The sequence below is a fragment of the Marmota monax genome, unplaced genomic scaffold (genome assembly GCF_021218885.2).
Source record: "Marmota monax isolate L192 unplaced genomic scaffold, Marmota_monax_Labrador192_F-V1.1 WCK01_AAM20220418_F8-fsc00024, whole genome shotgun sequence".
Lineage (NCBI taxonomy): Eukaryota > Metazoa > Chordata > Mammalia > Rodentia > Sciuridae > Marmota > Marmota monax.
Window position 1 is genome coordinate 30,583,802 of NW_026695224.1, and position 23,357 is coordinate 30,607,158.

Sequence of the window (23,357 nt, forward strand, 5' to 3'; positions counted from 1 at the left end):
CTAAGTGAAAAGATCTGCTAGGGCAGGGGCCATGTCCACGTGCTTGTTGCTATATCCTTGGGGCAGGGCACATAGAGGATGCTCTGTAATTATTTGTTGAAGGAATGAGTGAATCAGTGATTCCTCTGGCCAAGCCCCTCAGCCATCCCTGGGGTGAGGTCTAGATGGGAAGAGGAGTTTCTTAGTCTTAGTTTAATCCCACCACCCACCTTAACAGTTGCATGGGTCTGCTGTCTGTCCCCTGCCTGGTTTGTGACAGAAATGACCACTGTCAGCACAAAGTCATTGTTTTCTTTTCCAAGTGGTAGATATACAGATGGGAGGGCTTCTTCAGGGCCACAGTGTAGGCAGAAACCTGGGAAAACGGGAAAAGGGGGGCATCTCCAAGCCTCAGGAAAGGTGAGGCAGCACTCTGGGGTCCCACATTTTCAGGGAGAAAATAGCCAAATATACAGATACATTGTCCTAAGTAACTGAAGGCTGCTGCAATGTTGGAATTGTTTTTCTAAAATCCATGAAAAACAGAAAAAAAAATCCCCTGTTTATAGCCTTTTAAAATAAATTAAAAGTGTTAAACCAAATTATACCAAATAGAAAAAGAAGGAAGGGGCGGCGGGGGTGTGGGGGTGGAAAGAGAGAAGAAAAGAGAACTTAGCTCTAAACACCCAAACTCCCTCAAATGTCCCTTCCTTTACAAAGCCCCTCCCCAGCTTTGTGTCAAACGGTGCCCCTGCCACACTTGTCTTTGTTCACCAGCTTCCCTCACTTCTAGATAATAGAGATCATGAGGTCAAGGGCATCCTCCGTTTGTTCACTGCTGAATATCCAGGACCTAAAATAGCCTCATGTTCAATATATATTTATTGCAAAAAAAAAAAAAAAAGTGAGCGAATGAAAATCCTTTGTACCTTCCCTGGGTCCCACCAATCACCAGCTGCTGTATAGTGTGCAGACAATCATGAAGTTATTGACGTGTGATTAATCCCTCGTTTTATGTGGTCACACCTGTCTGCCTTCTTGCTCACCTGTGTGGGGGTAGGGTACTAAGGGAATAACCAACTGGAATTAGAGCATCTGTCCTGGCCTCTCCCTTTGTGGGATGCCAGTTGTAAATGAAATCCCACTTTGCTTGGAATATTTCCTTGCAGGCTCAGACCCAGTCACAGCCCTCTTAATAGCCGTGCATTTCCACATCTCTTTGGCAGGGCGCCCCTTAAAAACTACTCCCCTAGACCTCAAAAGAGCTTATATCCACCTCTCCCTAGTCAACATATGGCATTTATGTCACAGTGGTGTCTGTAGCTGGATATTGGAGAGAGTCTGAGAAAAACTCACGGTGCCTAGGTTTGGAGGAAAGATCCAATACAACTAGAATACTTTTAGAGCTCATTAGAGGGTCACAAAATTCCCAGGCCTGCCAGGAGGAAATAAGGGATCAGGTGAACCCTCCCAGGACCAGCCATCACTCAAATGGGAGAATAAATGGAGAGTGGGCTGTCCAACCCCCTGCTCATGCCCACTGTGATCCTGGATGTGAGTTGTTATGGCAATGGGTGACTGCGGGGTTTTATGTAATGTGGATGGGGTCTTCAATGTTTGTCACCTGTAAACCTTTCAAAAATGTTCTCCTATCAGCTGAGCCTGTCCTGTGACATCACCCATTTCCCTACTCTCACCTGCAAAGCAGGGTCAATGAAATTGTGAAGACTCTGTGAACCAGACCATCTGTCTTCTTGAGAAGCTCCAGGCTTTCAGAGTCACAGCTACCCCAGTGTCTGGGCATGGTGTCCTCATATGGTCCCACCTGGTCATCTTCTGGTAACCTGTTCATTTTACCCTTTCAATATCCCCTTTCTAGGGCAGAGGTTTTTGGGTCTCCATGACAGTAGGGGAGCTACTGTTGGAACCTGCTTCTCATGTCTCTGTGGGGTCATGGTTGGATCCATACCTTGCGGGTAGAGGTCAAGGTTTAGGGGATCCCTCACCCTGTTGATCTCTTCAACCCATAGAACACATTCTTTGCAGCTCCCAGAGAGAGTTCTTGGTGAGAATAAGCCCAGGAACCGAGGGCAGAGCAGAGTCCATGGCTGGTACCTGATTCCAGACAGAAGCAGTACTCCAGGGGGCCAAGGGACTTGGAGGCGTCACAGAGAATGGAGAAGCGTGTCAGCACAGTGCCCTCCTCTGGGGCAATCTCACAGGTGGGCACCTCGGGGAGAGGCAGAGTGCTGATCACGTAGGTGTCCTCCCCATAGGCGTCCCCGGTCAGTGCTGAAGAGTGAAGACAGATGGCGTTTAGGGAGCTGTGTTTAACAAGCTCCCCATTGTGCTTCAAGATCCCAGGGGAGCTTGTTAAACACACAGATTCCTGAGCCCCCACTCCAAGCCCAGAGCCCCATACCTCTCTGGAGATTTTGGGAAACCCCAAAATATTCATATCTAACAACTTGCCCTGACCCAGGGATCCCAGGGAGTAACTGGGCAGAGGTAGACGAAGAGAATCAGTCAGATCTGAGCTGCAATTCCAGTTCTGCCATTTACCATCCAAGTGATCTTAAACTTGAACATGATCTTATTACAGGCAAGTTTGTCATCTGTAAAATGGGGCCAATAATAATTTCCTCACAGAGATAGCATAACGAGGAAGACTATTGGGAAACAATGTCTTGCTCAAGATCTCTGCGACAGCAAAGGTCAGAGCCAGGATTGAGAACAGGCTAATCCCACAAGCCTGACTCTTTTGAGGCCCCTCAGCACTGGGAAGAGCCCTCGGTTGACCTGTTTTCAAAAGACCAGTTTTCAAAAAGGAGTTATCTGCCTGCAAGAACTGGGAAAAGGAGGATTTTAATCAATTACAATTAATTCCATGGTCTAAATTCAATTTGGATGGCCTGGGTTGGACTCCAGAGTGTCCATTTAATGGGTACACCAGTTTCTCCCAGAGTGGGTGATCTATGAGCCACTTTAGAAAATACAGAATCAGACACATTCTTCCTGAAAAGAATAATCAACAGATTTTGTTTGTTTGTTTGTTTGTTTTTGAGACTACATTTCCCACCCAGGGCTTGTTCTAAATGAGCATCTCTGAACTCTCCTGACAGGACACTCAGGTTGCACGACCCCAGAACAACCTGCTCATCCCACTGGGGTCCTCCCATGCCACCTGCATAATAGCAGTTCCGAGGCAGGCCCTTTTACCATCCCCAGCTTACTTGGGAGAAGACTGGGGCATGGAGAGGATAAATCCTTTGCCCAGTCTCCCGGGTAAAAAGACAGAATCCCACAGTGGTGGAATTCACTCTAGAGCCCCCGGCTACACTGAATGAAGCCCCATATTATGGTTTCTGGTTTGTCTTGGGTCCCTAACAGCAAGTGGAAGGGTAGTTCACACCTGTGGCTCGGATCCTGATGACCTCGCCCCAGGTCTGCAGGGAGCTGCTGTTGAGCGACAGGGTGGAGGTGTTGCTCTGGAGCAGGACTAGAGAACGTAGCCAGAATCCTCTGAGTCTGCAGGCAGCTGGGAGGGGCTCCACCTGAAAAAGAGCCATGCCCAGGGTCTCTGGGAGTCAGGCCACTGGGCCTCCCCAGGACAGTGGCATCTGACCCAGAGGGAGGCTTTCAGGTTTCTGTCTGATGAGCGGAGGGCAGGCACTGCTGGCTTTCTGGAGGCTGCATAGCCTGTCTTCGGCCTTGTTAGGCTGTCTGTCTTAAGTCCCCTGGAAGAGGAGCCTGGAGAGGGGCTTGTGTAGTGAGGGAGACTCTCTGGGAAAACCAGCAGGGGAGGCAGGGAAGCAGACCAGGGCAGAGAAAGAAATGAGGAAAAGAAGAGGTTTGAGGGGCTGTCCAGCCTCCGCCTGGCCCCATGGGGAGTTCTGGAGCAGAAGGGACTGTAGAAACTGCCTGCTTCGGGCAAGGGGGCTGGGCTGTCCGTTTCCCCACATGTGCCAGCTCTTGGCCAACAGCCACCGCCCAGCAGTTGGGGGATAGGTGCACCAGCCTGGAAGGGGACCTTGGCTGGGCACCACTATATCAGCCAAAGTGCCTCCTAGAGTCTTTTTTTTTTTCCATTCTAATTTGTTATATATGACAGCAGAATGCAATTAAATTCAAATTACACAGATAGAGTACCATTTCTCATGTCTCTGGTTATACACAAAGTAGAGTCACACCATTAGTGTTTTCATACATGTACTTAGGGTAATGATGTCTGTCTCATTGCACCATCTTTCCTACCCCCATGCCCCCTCCTTTCCCTCCCTCCCTTTTGCCCTATTTAAAGTTCATCTGTTCCTCCCATGCTGCCCCCAATCCCCATTATGAATCAGCATCTATATATCAGAGAAAACATTTGGCATTTGGTTTTGGGGGACTGGCTAACTTCAGTTAGCATTATTTTCTCCAACTCTATCCATTTACATGCAAATGCCATGATTTTATTCTCTTTTAATACTGAGTAATATTCCACTGTGTGTGTGTGTGTGTGTATATATATATATATATATATATATATATACATATATATATCTCACATTTTCTTTATCCTTTCATCTACTGAAGGGTATATAGGTTGGTTCCACAATTTAGCTACTGTGAATTGTGCTGCTATAAACATTGATATGGCTGCATCACTGTAATATGCTGTTTTTAAGACCTTTGGGTATAAACTGAGGAGCAGGATAGCTGGGTCAAATGGTGGTTCCATTCCCAGTTTTTCAAGAATCTCCATACTGCTTTCCAGATTGGCTGCACCAATTTGCAGTCCCACCAGCAATGTATGAATGTGCCTTTCCCCCCACATTCTCACCAACTCTTATTGTTGTTTGTATTCATAATAGCTGCCATTCTGACTGGAGTGAGATGAAATCTTAGAGTGGTTTTAGAAATCCATATGCAACAAAATGAAATTAAGCCCCTATTTCTTACCATGCACAAACTCAACTCAAGTGAATTGAGTTGAGTTTTGTGCATGGTAAATCAAGAACCTAGTGAATTAAGGAATTAAGTGAATCAAGAACCTAGGAATTAAGGAATTAAGCCAGAGACCCTACACCTAATAGAAGAAAAAGTAGGCCCAAATCTCCATCATGTCAGAAAGGCCCTGACTTCCTAAATAAGATTCCTTGTAGCATAAGAATTAAAATCAAGAATCAATAAATGGGATAGATTCCAACTAAAAGGCTTCTTCTCAGCAGAAGAAACAATCAGTGAGGTGAATAGAGAGCCTACAGAATGGGAGCAAATTTTTACCACACACACATCAGATAGAGCACTAATCTCTAGGATACAAAAAAAAAAACAACTCAAAAATCTTAACACCAAAAAAAAAAAAAAAAAACCAAAACAAATAACCAAATCAATAAATGGGCCAAGGAACAGAACAGATACTTCTCAGAAGATGATATACAATTAATCAACAAATATATGAAAAAATGTCAACATCTCCCATAGTCTTTGATCCTTTGCACCTACTCGGCCTGCTGACCAGTCCCTTCTGTGCCTCAGTGGCATGTCCTCCAGCCCTCCTGACCACTGCACTGGCTCCGTGTGGAGCTGACCCACTTCTCAATACTGGACATTCAACACAGGTCTGGTAAAAAAGGGAGATGGTTTCCCGTGAGTGGTTATCAGCATCCTCACCTTATCTGGGGCAGTGTCATCTAAGTACCAGCTGAACGTGGCCACTGAGGCATCGCCTCCCAAGGTGACCCTGAGCTCAAGGTCTTCACCAGCAGTCACCAGGCGACAGTTCTTCTCACAGCTGAAAGGGAGAAAGAGGGCGAGGAAGCTCCCTGGGTGCGGCGGCCGTGGGATCTTCCCAAGTCCTTTGAGAAGGTGGGCAGTGGCCTTTTTCCAGACGAAACGTGGAGTAAAAGCCACGGCTGCCCACCTCTACCAAGGAAAGCCTTGTTCTCGCCTGGAGGGCTCATGGCCTCACTGAACTTTCATTTTGTTCACTGCACAGAGTAAAGTCGTGAAAAGTACAGGCAGCTGAACAGAACCCTGGGTTCAAGTCCTGCCCTTGCCACCTAGGAATGGCCAAGTCACCAAACTCTCTCAGCCTCATCTGCCAAGTAAGGGGATAAGATCCATCAATTTCTGTGATTCTCCTTTTTAAAATTTATTTACTATGTATGTAGTACTGGGATCAAAGTCAAGGGTGCTGAACCTCTGAGCTATACCTCCAGCTGTTTTTTATTTTTATTTCAAGATAGGGTCTCACTAGGTTGCCCAGATTGATCTTGAACTTTCTGTCTTCCTGCCTCAGACTCCCAAGTAGCTGGGTTTACAGGCATGCATTATTGCAATTCTCTGAGTTCTGATAATAGGAAATAATGCTGTGGTTTCATAGCACATGTGCATGCATAAATCATGTTCCTGGGTGTTAGTGCATCAGATTCTTATAGCAGCCCTGTGGGTGACACTTCAGTATCCCCAGAGCACACACAGGCTCAGAGAACTGATGTCATTTTCCCAAGGTGATACACCTCCTAAGTAGGTGATGGAACCCCCATGTCTTACCTGAACCCTGGGTCTTCTCTGTAATGCCCTACTCCCTCCCTGGAGCCCCTGGGAGGTCACTTTGGCATCTGCTCTGTATCCAGTCCATCCCCTGGGTCTTCCAGATTTTAAAACCTCAAAAGTTCTTGACTCTTCCTATTCTTCCTTCTCTCTTGATGTATATTTTAGTACAAGATGGTCTCCTTTGGCCCCTCCAGACTGTCCTCCAGCTTTCTCTGGCTGTGACCCATTGACTGGCCTCAACAGGCTGTGATGCCCCAGCTCCTGCACCCTCAGGCTTCTACTTGGGTCCTACCAATGGGAGCCCTGGTAGAGCACTGGTGGTGTGAGGAGAGAAGGTGAGGTTTGCATTCAGTGTTTTCCCTGCTCCTTCCTTGGAGGCTGCAGTTGGTGGCAGCTGTGTCTTGCTAGCAAAGCCCAGGGCTCCTGCTGGGAGGTCCTTCTACTGCCACAGCTCCCAGGAATCCTACCCCACCCCATCTTAGCAGTTTTGGAGTGATGAATTCCTGTGCTGCATTGTAACCTTAGGTTGTTCCTTTAGCCCTGTCCAAACCTGTAGACAGAGTCTTCATCCGTCAGGAGTTAGTCATGGTTAGAATAAGCTATTTTGTTGCTACAGGGACCAGGCTGCTAGGCTATGCTACCCTGAGCTCTTACCTTGACTCCAGCAACAGCAGGAGCAACCTCCCTGAGGGTTCCTACCCTCCTGCACCCATTCTCCACTCTGCTAGCAGAGTGTTTTGAAGCAAGATGTGACCATGTCTCTAACTGCTCAGCACTCTTGGCTGGCATTCTCTACTGAATTCTTAGGAAAGAGACCCAAACGTGGCATGACCTACAAGTCCCTGCCTGCTCTTCCAGCTCCTCTTGCCCCTCTCTCCTCCAATCTCAAGGATACTCTCCACTTTCACTTCCTGGTTGCTCTCTGTTCTCTCCCTTTCCCCTCTCTGTTCCCTCTCCAGCCCCCACTCTCTGGCCAAGTCACTTCCTCTTCCCTAGGCACATCTCTGCTAATCCCCAGCTCCTGCGGGAAGCCCTCTCTGACCCCCAGCTGGGGAAGCTGTCATGGATGTGTAGTCGCTCCCTTCATTCCTTTGCTCCAGTTGTTGCTGAAACCCTTATGAGAACAGCCAGGACAGTCTGCCCACCCTTGCCAGCCCCGCCCCTAAGTCAGGGCCAGCCTGGGTTGGCTCTCGGTAAGTATTGACTGATGAATGAATGACAACCCTGGAGGAACTTGCCCACCTGATTTGAGGTTTGAGGTTCAGGGGAGCAGAGACATAGAGACACTGCTCTGCCTTGTTCTGTAGCTCCTGGCCCCTCAGGACGTCCAGGTGCAGGGTGACAGCAGAGTCTGGTGGTGGCAGGCAGGATGGTGGGACTACCAACTCCCTCTGGTCCATGCGGAGCAGCTGCCTCTCAACACAGTTGCTCCACTGAGCCCAGCATCGCCCTGAGAGAGGTGAGCAAACACTGTCATCTGTCAGGAACACTGAACTTGGCACATGTGGCTATCTTCTAGTTTGAGGACCCCTCACTACCCCCTCCAATGTGTTCATCAAGAAGCAGGCTCTGAGGACCATTTGTTTAAGATGGGATCTCACTGTGTTGCTCAGATTAGTCTCCAACTCCTAAGCTCAAGTGACCCTCCTGCCTCAGCCTCCCAAATAGCAGTGAAGCAGGCCATACTACAGCTTGATTTGATATTTTTAGAAGAAAGAGGTCAATATTAACTGTGTTAGTTACAAACAGATTTTAGTTTTTTAAAGAATCGTCACTTATGGATTGCAGGAATGGGGCTGCAGAGGATGCTTTGGGAAATGGCCCACACCGCACCTAGACATGGAGCAAACCTGTGGGATCTATACAGTTGGTTTTATACCAGGGACTTTCATAGATGATCAGGCTGGCACTTGGCAAGAGAAACACCAGGAGGATCTGTGCTCCAGAAGGCAACTTCTCATCCTTGGAGAAGTTTGTCACTCCATGTGGAGGAGGTTGTCCATAGCTATGTCCCTGTAGAGTGCTATGGGTGCCTCCATCTGCTCTGCTGAATCACCCCCTGCTTTATGTTGGCATCTCCCTAAGATTCAAAGCTGCTGATTGGTCTCTATCCATCACTGCCTCACTCGCTACCCACTCCAATGTGTTCATCAAGAGGCAGGCTCTGCTCAGTTACTTGAACTCTACACTTGTGTCCTCTGTATTCAAGTAATAAGAAGTAATAGAAAGTTATGACCATGTGGCAATATCAAAAACCTTGAACTTGTGCATGATTTTTGACCCCATTATTCCATTTTTAGAATAATAGGGTCATTTAGTTATAAAAACAACCACAGAGGTAAACAAAGATCAAACTATGAGGGTGTTCATTACAGTATTGTTTATACAGCAAACAATTGGTGGCAACCTAATTATCTAAAAAGATGGCACTGGTCCATATGCCATCTTTTTGGATAATTGATCACACATCAACTTGATGATGCATTGTATAGCCATTACGAAAATCAAGATGAACAAGAAGACCCCATAACATTAAAATATGAAGAATACGTTGTTCAAGGAAGAAAACAAGGGTTGCAAAAGCAATGTGCATGTTATGAATGACATGCATCTTATTTCTAAAAGAGTGCACATGCAGCTAGGGTATGTCCCTATAAAAAGGAGGTCACTGATTCTGAAAAGTGGTGCTACCATCTTGGTTTGTCAACAAATGCCAACTCACACCCTTTCTAGACTCTCTGCAGTGACACATCTGGTGGGGTGGGAGTATTGCATCACTGACATTGTCAGAATTGCCTGTGCATGCTGGTAATAAAAATGCACACAGGATTTTATGAGTTTATTACTGGTTTTAATTTTCTATATCCCCTTGTGGCCTGCATTCAGGACCATCCTCCACCCAACCTTGGTTTGCCATGATTTCCTCATCTCCCATTTCCATGGAATTTGCAGTCTCTTGCATGTACACATTACATAAAATGTTAGGCTTAAGTAGTACTGTTGGTGTGAAAAGCAAGAAAACATCAAACTCTGACCTCAGGTCATGACTTATTGAGAAAGGACTACCTACCACATGACCAGTGGAAACGTAGATCCTTGTCATCATCTGGCCAGCTCAGAGTGACTGTTGTGAAAGGGTCTGCGTACATACCAGGCTCAACATGCACCTCCATAGCCCCTTTGTCTCTCTGCAGAAGAAACAGCCATGGTGAGACTCCCCATTCACAGGCTGTAGGGTGTGCTGCCAACCCACACCCACCTCTGAGCAATCTGTGCCAAGAGTGGCCAAAGTAGAAACCTTGGAATGGAGAAAGACCCTAACCTATCCACTCAGGATCACTGGGTGAGTGACTCTGAGCGTGGGCTCAGGGTCTACCATGCATTCAGCTATACTGACACAGGCCTCTCTGGGCCAGGCCCTTCCTGGAGATACAAGAAAAAGATCCAGCCCTTGCCTTGAAGTTAGGTTAAAAAAGAAAAAAAAAAAAAACAGGCAAACAAATGGACAAAACTTTGAGGAAGGGAGTCCTAGGGAATCGTGAGAGGTGGAGGAAAGAGGCAATAAATTAAGAACGTAGCCCTTGGGGCTGGCCAAAGCTCAGATTGCCTCATTAGCCCATGACCTTCAGCCAGTTTCTAAGTCTCTGAGCATCTGTTCCTCTGAGGGTTTGATAGCATCTGACCTGCAGGGCTGCTGTGATTCAATCTAAAAAGAGCCAGTTGTTACCTCTATAAACTGGTCATTGGAGCCAGGGAACATTTCCCTGGAGGACAGGCTCCCAGAACAACCACAGGAGGGGGAGAGAGGGTGGGCTGGGCAATAATGGGGAGAATGTGGGTTCTAGGAAAGGGCTTGGCAGGTACTCGGAATGTTCTGGGAGTAAATTCTGATCGGACCTGTTGAACAGCTCAAGTGGTAGGGCCTCTTGTTCAAGCCTAGAGATCTTAGCCTGGAATAGTATGAGATTACAGTAGAACTCAATCTTTAGTGGCTTCCCACAGCCTGAGAATAAAATCCAAATTTCTTACCTTAGCACCTAAGGCTCCATGCCTTCTGGCCTCTGTCCACCTCTGTAATCCTAGTCCTTCTCCCGCACCAGGCTCTAGCCACACTGGCTTCAGGCCATTTCCAGCTTAAGGGCCTTCTCATCCCACCCATCAGCAAGCTCTTACTCTGTTTCCCAGCATGCTTCATATTTTCACATCACCTCTTGGGAGGCTCATCTGACCACATTTGCTAGACTACTCTGATGTTTGTATCTCTGCACCCTGCTGGTTATTTGTAGACACTTAACACAATTCTTAATTCTTTTATTTTGTTTGTCTCACTCAGTGAGCTTCGTGAAGGCAGGGACCACCTCTGTTTATTCACCGTTACCTTCCCAGACACTAACACAAACCTTGAACATTATAGGTACATGATAGGTCTTTGTTATTGAATTATGCACACATGAACAATATTAATAGCAAGGAGTTGAATACTCAATCTTGTCATAACAACTAAAGAATGTGTATTTGTTTTCTAACATAAACACTAAAGCTATGAATTTTCCTCTAAGTACTGCTTTAGCTGTACCGCACAAATTTGATTAGGTTTTATTGTCATTATCATTTAGTTAGAGATATTTTCTGATTTCCTTTGTTGTTATATCTTTGGTCCAGTAATTTTTTATAGAAGAGTTGTATTTAATTTCTAAGATGTCTAAGAGATATCTATATATCCTAGTTAGCTTATTATTGATTCACAACATAGTTCTGTTGTGGTTAGAAAACATGATTTGTTTGACTTCAGTCCTTTTGGGGCTCCTTTCAAATGGAAGAAGACTTGGGGATTCCCATGCTTTGACTATTGGTACCAACAAACCAAAACTCAAAACTAACAGAGTGCTTGAATATCTTTTTCTTGTGAAGTTAAGTGTTTATAAAAGATACTCACATTCTTTCCTTTAACATTCATTCCAGTTTGTTCTTGAAGACTGGATGGGGCTGTAAACACAATGGGAATGAGCTTTAAGCTTTCATAGAAAACCTCATATAAGATTCAAAAGGCAGAATCAGTCAGGCATGGTAGCACATGCCTGTGGTCCCAGCTTCTTGGGAGTCCAAAACAAGATCACAAGAGCCTAGGAGTTCAAGACCAACCAACCTGGGCAACACAGCAAGACTTCCCTACCCCCAACCCCCACTGCAAAAACAGCAGTCAGAGAATCATGCTGAGGATGCTGGGTCAGAGTGAGGAGCCCTGGTCTATAGCACATGCTAATTTCCATAGCATAAATATTCCCACCAGAGTAGATCTCAAGCTACCAACCCAACATTACTGAATGTAGAGTAAGAGGAAAGGGGTGCAATCAGATCTGACAAGATAGTGGGGGTGGCCACAGCACCCCATGGTGTGTTTTCATTTCTCCCTATGGGCTTCTTATAGCTATGAGGACCTAGTTATTATTCTTGTGTCTTAGTTTTCTCATCTATAAACAAGATTTCAGGAGCACTCAATGCTATGCTGTTTACATTACGCTTCCTAACTCTCTATAAAGAATGCTACTGTGCCATGTTAAAAAACATGGAAAATGGATGTTCATCTGATATGCTCTGAAGACATTGAAATGTGAATGGGATTAATGTGTAACTGAGTGTGGTGATTGATAGGAACACAGGGTTATTCTATACGGATCGCTTGATTCTAGTGACTTGGGTATATTAAGAACTGGATACTCTGGCTGTTTAAAAATTCTCTTCCAGTAAATTCTCATTCACACAGCTATAACTTTGAAGGTCTATAAAATTACATGAAGCAAAGCTAAGATGCCAAAGAGACCTCCGTTACTCTTAAGAAGGAAGATGGTCTAGCAACCCTGGATGAAGAGATCAAGAGAAAGAGTTGCTGCCTCTGCTCCTGCCATGAATTAGTTGAGTGACTTCTGCAAAGCCAATTAGCCTCTCTGGGCCTCAGATGTCATGCATAGAAAATGAGGGCTGTGGACAGTACAGGGTGTTTTCCTCCTATACAGGCAACCACGCCCCCTTCTTTAGGAAAGAGCACATCCCTTCCCTATTCTTTGTGCCTATGCTCACAATATGCCCACGCCGAGTACCAGTTCCCTGTGGTCTCAGCCAGGTCCAGGAAGGAACCTGAACTGAGCTTGGTCCAGCAAGAGACAGGCTGGGACTTCCGCTGTAGATCTCAACAAGGAATGTTCTTTCTCTTCTGGGGACTGGGATCAAAGCCTGGGCCCATCTTGCGGGGCTGGGGAAGAGAGAATCAGATGACGCCAACACAGAACCAAGAGGTGGAGAGGGCAGGTTTCCCAGGACATTGTGTAAATGATGTCTATCCCCTGGACTCTTCATTTTATGAACTGATAAAATTTCCTTTCAGATTGGTCCAGTGTGAACTTCTTTCCTGTCCCTTGCCACTTGGAGTCCTTGGCAAAAGCATTTGAGATGAACTTTAAGCTCTGTGATGGCTACTACTGACTGGCCAGTCAACAGCTTTTACCCCACCCTTCCTCTTGGCAGCCAGATTTCACCTTCCCCTATAAGCACCTCGAAATTCTGCATCCCTGCTTTTCCAGCCTCCTTTACAGCTGAGTGCATCATTCTACCCTGATCAGCAGTGTCTGAGGGAAGATGACTGGGTGCTAGAGAGAAAGGGCACAGAAAGCAACATCCTTCTGCTGCTTCTGGGTGATGCTGAATTGACATACAATGTCTGGAACAGCAGCAGCCTCCTTGATTCCATCAGAGACAAGAGTAAGAACAGAGTCAAAGCCTGAGGATGGCAGAGCAGAAAGATAGACTGAGCCTGGGTCCTTGCTGGCACCACTGGCCATTGAATCAACCCTCTTCCTTTCTAATCTCTTATACGAGACGAGAAAGCTCTGAATGTTAAGTGACTTGAGTTGGACTTTCTGTTGCTTATAGCCAGAAACATCATAACCAATACCAATTCAGAATTCCATGCCAGTGGTTCAATGTTTTACTGTACAATTGTCCCTCAATATCCCCAGGGGATTGTTTCTAGGATCCCTTCAGATACCACAATCCAAGAATGCTCACATATAAAATGGTGTTGTATTTTTGCATATAACATACACATATCATCTCCTATACTTTCTGTTTCTCAGTGCTGGAGAGCAAACCCAGGGCCTTGCACATTCTAAGTAAGTGCTCTACCACTGAGCTACACCTCTGGCCCTTCTCATATCCTTCAAATCATCTCTAGATTACTTGTAATACCTAAAATAATATGAATGCTATGTTAATAGTTGTTATGCTTTATTGTTTAGGGAATAATGACAAGAAAAACATCTGTACATGTTCAGCGCAGACACAAGTTCTTTCTGATTTTTTGATCATTACCTCTTTAGAGAATTTTGAATGTCTGCAGTACAAGACATGCATTCAGAGCCCTGTTTGAGGGGCCCCTCACTAGATCCCAGGCAACAAGTTTGTACACCCTTGAGGAAACACCTTGCCTGTGATAGTGACGCTTCCTATCTCCAAGCTCGAGTTTGAGAAGGCATTCCTCAGGTGCACGGTGACCAGAAAGGTGCCTGCAAGGCAAAGGGCAAAGGGCGCAGTGTTAGGGGCATTGCCAGGAACTGTCCAACTTGTGCCGAGACGACTCTCCCTGCACGTGCTTTTCAGTCCATTCAGAAGGAATGGTGGCGCCTGAATCTTTCACCTCTGAGCATTTAATAAGCATCTGCTATATGCTGGGCACAGGGCAAGGCTCTGTGGACACAAGAGATGAAGGAGTATGGTCCCTGTCCTCAAGGGCCTATGGTCTGGTAGATCCATAGGCAGGAGTGCCAAACCATAGCAGGAATTGGTACAGGGGCATTGTGGGCATGGGAGAGAAAGAAATGGTTCATGGGATGGAGCCAGGGCTGGAGCTTAACTTCCTTCCCACCCAGGGAAGGACATGACAGCGTAACAAGGACTTAGACTTCTCACTTTTGCCTGCAAACGTTTAAGTCATGGCTGAAAGCAGGATTAAAGACTTGGCATCTCTGCCTCCATTTCACGTCCATCCTCTTTGTCCCCAGTCAGCTTGGATCCCAGGAACAGGGAATGACCTCATAAACCTCTTGTGATGAGTCCAAGCTACCCTGCAGGCCACAGCCACTTTCTTATCAGAGACCCCACCTGACTGATCCTTAGGTGGCGGTGGTCAGACCACACCTGAGCAAGGCCACCTGGCTGGCAGCTGCAGAGAGCCTCCAGCTGGGCAATCCCCAGCCCTGGCCCCCATGCCCTTCCTGTTGGGCCCTGGAAGGCAGGGCTAAGGACGCGGGTTCCCCTTCCCGGGGTGGCTACACTGATTAAAGTTCTCTCATGCTGTTCACCTGTTACCTTCTCTGGTTTTTGCAGGGAGTGGCTGACCTGATTTGTGGGATCCCTCCAGTCAGCCCTCAGGCCTAGGACTTAAAGGACAGAATTGCAAAGAGAGTAAAGAGAGGGGAAAGGGAAGAGAGGTGTGGAAGATTTATTTGGAGAGGACTGCTAATACCCGGAAACCCATCTCCTCCCACTATGGGGAAGGGCCGAGGGGAGGGGCTCCCCAGCAGAGAGGGGTCTTCAGGAAGACCCCTTAAAAATGTGGTGTGTGTTCTCTGAGGTTGGGAACCCAAGGGCGGGTTTCTTACTCCTGCCCCTGAACCTGCTGGAGGGGTGGCCGTGGAGGGAGAGGTAAGAGGGAAGGGAGGGCTGCGTTGGGTCTGGGAATACCCACAGTGGGCTGGCAGGGGGTAATAGTGGGTAAGAACTCTGTGGGCCCGGTGTGGGCCGTGTTGCGGAAGGTGGAGAGAATGAGGAGACTAGCAGGGAGTGGGGAGAGAGGCAGCCTCTGGGCAGATGTGGCCAGCTGAAAGGGAGGCTCACTCTGTCCTGGGAGCTGTAATCTGTGGGGCCCAGCAGGGGGCCCCAGGAGCCCATAGTAGCTCTCACCAAAGGCAGTTTCAAACGTCTTCAGGGACCTGAGACCAGGCCAGCCAGGCCGGAGCCAGCACCACCAAGCGCAAGCGTTCCTGCCTGATCCCCTTCCCCACCCTCCCTCAGCCCCTCTTCCCCTGAAGTGGTCCAAATCTGTGGGCCTTGGCAGGGAAAGAGTCTGTTAATCATCTGAGAGTGAGCAAACAAGTGGCAGGGTCACCCGGAGATGATGTCAATCAGTAAGAGATAAACCTCCCCCACTGAGCAGCTTTATGGGAGCAGAGGGGATAAAACCCAGTGGGCGTGCGGATCGTGGCCTCTACGGTGTGTGTCTTTTCCAGTTCCAGTGAACTCTGGGTTCTTCCTGTGCCACACTGGACACTGGGTGCCTGGCCAAGACCTAGTGGTTTCTTATTGAACCTGTCATTCCTGCTGCTGTCTCTTTTGCCAGCACCTGCCCCTGTGGCTTGCTTCCTCACACACCTCTGAGGTCCCCAAAAGCTGCCGGCAGAGTCCTGGTGGGCTGGAGACCCCACTGCCTTCCTGCCTGCTGATCCCACCTCAGTCACACTGCTCTCAAGTCCAGCAGTTCCTTCCCGGGTCAATGCAAATGTGTGCTGTGACCTCTTCCTCTTTTGGTGCCAGCCAGTCTACCTCATGCGTCATCTTATGCTTACTGCCTTCCAGTTCTAACCCCTCTCTCCCCAGGGCATGGATTGCAGCTCCTAGGACTATACTGTCCTTGACAGTTGTTGGAAGAAATCTGAATATATACTACTCTTTTCCAGTGGTCCTAAAAGAGGGTAATTTTGTCTTTCAGGGGACATCTGTCAATGTCTGGGAACATTTTTGGCTGTCATAACTTGGGGGACTGCTGTTACTTGCATCTAGAGGTAGAAGCCAAGGATGCTGCTAGATACCCTACAGTACACGGGACCACCCCTGACTGTGACAAGGAGTTGGCCAGTGCCAAATGTCAGGAGTGCCAAAGTTGAGAAACCCCACAGCTATAAACGGTTGAAGGGCACATAACGTGTCTCATCCTCACTGCGTGACCCAGGCAGGACCACCCATGAGCCATGCTTGTATCTAGGACACACTGAAACCTGACTGGCAGAACCCTGGGCTCCAAGTCAGAAAGGGATGAGAAGGGAAGTTGGATGGGTTGCCACCAAGTACCTTCAACAGGAACTGCCACGTGGTAAATCCCAGATGGCTCCCCCAAATCCTCTTCCGTTTGGGAGAAGTTTCCATTGAGTCCCACCACCTCAAAAGTCAGCTCCTCAGGGGTGCCGTGAGCCACTGAGACATTGATCAATAGGTCCTGCCCCAGTTCTACAAGGTCCGAAGCCCAGGAGGCCTGCAGTCCTGACAGCAGCTCCACAAAGTGGACAGTGATGTTCCCAGAGAGTGCCGAGGTGGTGCTGTTGCTGCTGGCTTGGATCTGCAGGTGGTGGACCCCGGGGCCCATCAGTTCCTGAGCATCCGTGTCCAGGGTCAGATTATAGGGTAGTGAGCCCCTCTGGGTGGCAGACTCAGCCAGAGTTATGTTGCCGGAAAGCACAGTGTAAGTCACTCTTGTTCCTAGTTGGGGTAAGAAGAATTTAAAAACATTGGTAACAACCATGCAGCCGCTTGTACTTTGATAGCTCATACTCAAGGTTTGATGTCTGATTCTAGGTGTAGGTATGCATACAGAAAGAGATATAAAGAAATATGTAAGGACATTACCCACTTCCCAATGTTAACAGTGACTATTTCTGAACACTGGGTTAATGAGTGATTTTTTTTTGGGGGGGGGTCCTCTAATTTATTTCTACTATGCACATGTTACCTTTTTTTTGGTACTAGGGGTTAAACCCAGGAGTATTCTACCACTGAGGTACATCCCCAGCCCTTTTTATACTTTGTTTTGAGACAGGGTTTTGCTAAGTTGAACTTGTGATCCTCCCGCCGAGGCCTCCCAAGTAGCTGGGGTCACAGGTGTGTACTGCCATATGTTACCCTTGAACTTAGAAGTGTGTAACAAAACTGTTAGAACATTTTGTCGATAGGGATGTCCTTAGGGAAGAAGCTGAAAAGGCAGCATCTCTGAGAGGTGGACTGTTTTTTATGCATGAGAATAGGCCTCAAGTCTTATTTCAGTGGTAGCAAGCGGAGGCTTTTCTTCCTCCTCCACCATGACTGCCTGAAGCCTACCAACAGGAAAACTCAGCCTCCTTTACCTTGGGTGGGTGCTCCCTCACAGTTTGCAGATAGGAATCCTTACTGGGTGCTAAATATCATGAGAATCTTAAAATCTCATTTATACCAAAAAATTAGAATTCCTTCCAAGCTAGTGTATTTCTAATTCAGATGATAATGAAGAAGGAGGAGGAGAAATTACTGGTACCAAATTATATTTATATAATAAATAGATAAAAGTTGGTTTTAGGCTTCCCCAGGTTCACAATATCATCCTTCTTCAGCCAGCAAACAATCAAGAGCAGAAGGGAGCACATTGAGCACCGTCCAAGCCTTTTACCCCTCCACTAAGGTACTGCTGGAGCAGTCTCCCGGTGGTAAGTAGTCACATCCCCGTTTCCACAGCTCTGTGCTGCATCACTGACATCACCAGGCTTGGTACAGATCTCACACCGGACCTGTGCCTCATCAAAAGATGCTGCCCTGGATAAGGATGGGTCTTAGCCAGGAAGTCTCTTCAAGAGAAAGGGTAATGTTTAAAATAACAACTGAAACAGTGTGAGCACCAGCCAATAGAATAGATGGTCTGAGGCATCAGAATGGACACTGTAGCCAATCAGAATAAATTCTGTAACAAATCAGAATGGATGCCATGACCAATCAGAATGACACTGTGACCAATCAGAAATGCTACTATGACCAATCAAAATAGATGCCATGAATCTAATCTGAATCAAAATGGACACCTTGGCCAATAAAAAAAAAATAGACACGATGACCAATCGGAATGACGTCTGCAACCAATGGGAAACAGCATTGGGTGGACCATCACTGTAACAGCTAGTGTGGTGGTGCCAGTGTGTACAGCTGAATGTTAGTCATGACTTCAACAAGCTGACCATGCCCTGCTGGCTGATGCTGGCTATACTGAGGTAGGGTCAGCCTAGCCAGAGTCCTCCCAGTCTCATCTCATCCCATTCAAACTCCCCCAACAGGAAGTGGCACGGAAGTTGTTCTTGTGATGAGTCTATGGGCAGGCAAAGAAGGGCTTGGGAAGGCTGGGAGCTCTCATTGACTCACTAGCCTTGTGACTCTGGGCACATTTTTTAACTTTTCTGTGCCACCATTTCTTCACCTATAAAATGGAGATAATACTAGTATGCACTTAGTAGGCTAGCATAAGAAAAGCATCTAGAACAGTGCATGGCACATATAGATGCTAAATAAATGAATAAATGGTAGTTCAATTCAAAGTAATCGCTGTTGTTATTTATCAAAGCCTGTTAGTTACCTAGACAGACTCAGAGGAAATCGAGGACCCTCAGCTCACCTTGACTTCCCCAGTGCTGCAGACTCACCTCCATCAAGCTCCACCTGAATCCACAGAGGCTCCCCAAAGACAGCCCAGCAGAGAGGGCTGGCTCCTGATCTGGATCGGCCAGCACACCCAGTGACACTGAGCTTCTCCATCTTATCTCGCACTGTTACTTGCTTCTGAGCTGTCACATGCCACTCGCTGGTTGTGCACTCCACAAACACAGTGAATTCCCCAGGAGATGTAAACTGGTGGATCACTGTGCTGGACAAACTGCCGGCCACAGTCAGAAATGTTATTAGCATTGGGGATGCGTGGGCGTGCACACACACACACACAAACACACACACTCACACCTGACTCACATCTCCAGGCTCTGCAAAGAGAAAAGATGAAGGGACATGCCCAGCTCTCAGTGTTAGGGAAGGTTACCCTGAGACCTCCAGGACAGGGGAAGAGTGGTAGAACGGCACTTGTCAGGGAGGCGAGTCTCAGGGCAAGTCCCTTTCCTGTCATTTCTTCCCCTCTCTGCCTCATCTTCCTTCTTGTTTCATCTGTGAAATACAATGCTCCAGACTACCTCTCTCCGCCTTATTTTCCCCATTTGTAAAATGGAATCAGATTCTAAACATACCAGAGTTGCAGGCATGTTTGGCTTCTTATTTTCAAGGTGCTAATTAAAAAACTCTCCCATGGCCCACAAAGATCCACAGACCTCTCCGTTCCTCACTGCAACCCTCATCTCCTGCCTCTTTCCCCTTGTCTAACTATACTGGTCACCCAGACCACTGTCCATTTTCTGGACCACGCCTCCTTTCTGCTTCAAGACTGCCAAGTGTGTGGTTCCTCACTGGGAAGTCTCTTGTCCCCTCTCCTTGTTCGTTCTCAGATGGCTCCTTGGGTCCTCCACTTAAACCTCACTTCCTAAGGGAAGCCTCCTTAAACCAAGGACTAAGTCAGACTCCCTTTTATGGTCACTGTAGCTTCTTTGCTTCTCCTGGGGGCACACATGTCTTTTGTGCTTGCTGGCTCTGTGTTATCCTCTGCCAGTGGGCTCAGTGAGGACAGTTCCAGGATCTGCCACGCACCCCCAACAGATAACAGAATCCACAGAGGCTCAAGTCTCTTTATAAAATGGCACAGCATTTGCCTATAACCTATATACGCCATCCTGTGTACTTTAAAGCATCTCCAGATCACTTAAAATATTAATATAATGTAAATATTATATAGTTATTGTACTATATTTATGTTATATTTTATTGTTTTAATTTTTATTAGGTTTTTTTTCCAAATATTTTCTATCTGGTTGGTTGAATCTGCAGATGCAGACCCATGAATCTGGTGGGCTAACTGGACCTGGGGCCTCCACATACTATCTAGAACATGATTAGTGCTCAAGAAATATTCAGCAAGTGAACATATTTGTGAAAAAGCTTAGAAAGGTAATCTCTTTCCCAGGGTTGATCAAGATGGGAGTAAGCCCATTACAGCCTGTCTCTTCCACTGATTTAAACTACAAGGCTTGGCAGAAGACAAAAACTACCCAAGGACTTTAAAAAAGTAAACAACAGTGAGCAGATTGGGAAGAAAGTCAAAATGTGAAGAATGACCCATAAAGATGGTAGTTTCCTGTTTTGTTTTCCTTTTTTTTTTTTTTTCCTCTCTTGGCTTTGATCCAAGGGTAGCCTAAATAATGAATGTATAGGGAATAAAGAAAGAGCAAAAACCCCAGGAGAAACCCCTTCTCTGTTTAGGAAGGGGACCAGGACCATGTAAGTCTGAGAATACAGGGGAAGTCTCCAGTTTTGCTTTGTTTTGTTTCTTGTTTGCCTCTCTTAAACTGTCCCAAGACTGTCCCCTCTCTGGGAGCTGCATTAACAGCATAGGGTAATGCAAACATCTAAATCATCAATAGAAAGCCCATCTTTCATGGGATCGGGGATCTCATGAAAATCAAAGGGAGATCAGTAGACAAAAGGGACCAACAACAGGTGGGAGGTAGGGAGGGAAAGGGAAAGTGCTGGGGAGTGATAGTGGCCAAATTATATTGTTACATTGTGTGCATCTACTATTAGTATAGCACATATAACAACAAATCCCACCATCATCTACAACTATAAATGCACCAATTTAAAAAAACGTGGGAAGCCAGGCCCGGTGGCACATGCCCATAATCTCAGTGGTTTGGGAGGATAAGGCAGGAGGATTGCAAGTTCAAAGCCAGGCAAGGTGCTGAGCAACTCACTGAGACCCTGTCTCTAAAATAAAAACAAAATAGGGCTGGGGATGTGGCTCAGTGGTCAAGTGCACCCAAGTTCAATGCCCAGTACCGAAAAAAAAGAAAGCCCAACTTTCTGCCCAGAGGAAATACAAATGTAGTAGAAAGATCCAGAGAGAATCCCCTAATTTGTGATTGAACCAGCAAAAAACACAAGCTCACCTCCAAACTGCACACGTGCAGAAACAGACCCCAAAGAAATAGCACAGGCTTTGTGAATTAAAACTACAACAAAACCATGACCCTGGGAGTTGCATGCCCAGGACAGACTCAAACATCCCTGAAAACTGGACTGACATTGAAACTACTTCAGAGCAGACAGCTCAGACATGTGATGGGACCTATCTGGGTCAGTTGCCTGTTAAAACAAATAAATGTTAAAAATAAACTTCCGGAAGATTTCAACAAGACCCAGAATTTCAGAACATATTACTCAAAACATTCAGAATGCAATCCAAAATTACTTGATACATGAAGAACCAAGAAAATGTGACTGAACTTCAGGGGAAAATGAAGTCAGAAGTCAGTCTTGAGATGTTGGAATTACCAGATGAGGACTTAAGTCATGTTATAAGCATGTTCTGTGAGGTCAAAGTAAACCATCTTGAAATGAGTGGAAAGACATGCATTTTCAGCAGAGAAACAGAAACTACAAAAAAAGAATCAGATGGAAATTTTACAACTGAAAATATACAATATATGAAATAAGAAATTCACTTGATGAGTTCAATAGCAGAATAGAGATGAAAGAGAGAAATGTCAGTGAACTTGAAGATAGACCAAGAGAAGTCCAATCTGAAGAACAGAGAGAAAATATTAAATGAACAGAGTGGGATAGGTATGGTGGTACATGACTGTAACCCCAGCATCTCAGGAGGCCGAGGGAGGATAGCATGTTTGAGGCCAGCAGAGGCAACTTAGCGAGACCCTGCCTCAAATTAAAAATACCTAGGAATGTGGGTCACTGGTAGAGCACACCTGGGTTAAATACACAGTACCCAAAACAGAGTGTCGGCAACCTATGCAACAATATCAAAAGATCTAACCTGTGTGTCATTGGAGCCTCAGAGAGAGGAAATAAGATTCATGTAGAAAAAATATATTTGAAGAAATAACGTGGAAACCTCTCAAACATGACAAAAGACATATTTACAGATCTAAGAGGCTCAATGAACCCCAAACAGGGAAATAAAGTAAGCCATACCCATATCTATAATAATCAAACTGCTGAAGTTGAGATAAGGGGAAAATGTCTTGAAAGTATCCAGGAAAAAAAAAAGATGATATGTTACATACTTTAAAAAAAAGGTTTTGAATGACTCTAGATTTCTCAATACAAACTGTGGATGTCAGAAGACACTGAAACATGTCTAAACAGCTGAAAAAGATAGAGTTGTCAACACAGATCTCCAGAAAAAAAATATCTTCTAGGAATTAAGGCAAAATAAAGACATTCTCAGGCACACTAAGAGAACTTGTTGCTAGCTAGTCTCCTCTGAAAGAAATGCTATTGGGAACTCTTCCCAGCTGAAGGGAGATAACAGAAGGACATATGGAACTTCAGGAATGAAGGAAGAGCACAAGATATGGTAATACGTGATTGGATGTACAGACTGTTTTTCCCATCTTAAATTCTTTCAAATACAGATGGCTGTTGAAGCGAGTTTTCAGTGTACCTGGATGTCATATCCATGACAAGTGCAGCATGCAGGAGGGTGGGTCCTATGGGATAAAGAGGGAGCCTGGTAAGGCTTTAACACTTTAGCTGATAGCGTAAAATGTTAACTCTATGTAGACCATGAAAGGTTCGGTATGTATATTGTAAACCCTGCATTAACCACTGAGAGAGTAATGCAAAGAAATACAGCCAAAAGTTAAAGTTAAAATGGAATGCTAAAATCATTCAAATCATCCAAAAGAAGACAGGAAAGGGGAGTAGAAGAAATAAAAACAGGGGGCAAATAGAAACAAATTTTAAAATGATGGACCTCAATCTAACTACAGCAGCAATTACATTAATTGTAAGTGGTTTAAATACACCATTGCTTGTGCCTCGTTGGCTCTTAAGAAACCAAGACCTAACCATGTGCTATCCACAGGAAGTCCACTTTAAAC

The 23,357-nt window shown here is 46.1% G+C and overlaps 1 protein-coding gene across 2 annotated transcripts in view; it reads right to left on the bottom strand.

The window, feature by feature from the left end:
- LOC124086506 (polycystin-1-like protein 2) overlaps window positions 1-23,357 on the bottom strand; it is an 81,267-nt gene that overhangs the window by 45,718 nt on the left and 12,192 nt on the right. The window contains exons 6-15 of one of the 2 annotated variants that reach the window (XM_058575937.1): window positions 19,005-19,225; window positions 16,642-17,046; window positions 14,004-14,081; window positions 11,459-11,508; window positions 9,593-9,710; window positions 7,765-7,972; window positions 5,638-5,758; window positions 3,392-3,533; window positions 2,095-2,271; window positions 210-355 (exon numbers count right to left, since the gene is read on the bottom strand). In XM_058575937.1, the coding sequence (XP_058431920.1) occupies window positions 210-355; window positions 2,095-2,271; window positions 3,392-3,533; window positions 5,638-5,758; window positions 7,765-7,972; window positions 9,593-9,710; window positions 11,459-11,508; window positions 14,004-14,081; window positions 16,642-17,046; window positions 19,005-19,225 (1,666 nt within the window). Of the gene's footprint in view, window positions 1-209; window positions 356-2,094; window positions 2,272-3,391; window positions 3,534-5,637; window positions 5,759-7,764; window positions 7,973-9,592; window positions 9,711-11,458; window positions 11,509-14,003; window positions 14,082-16,641; window positions 17,047-19,004; window positions 19,235-23,357 lie in introns of both variants that reach the window. The other variant, XM_046434784.2, reaches the window with a different exon arrangement.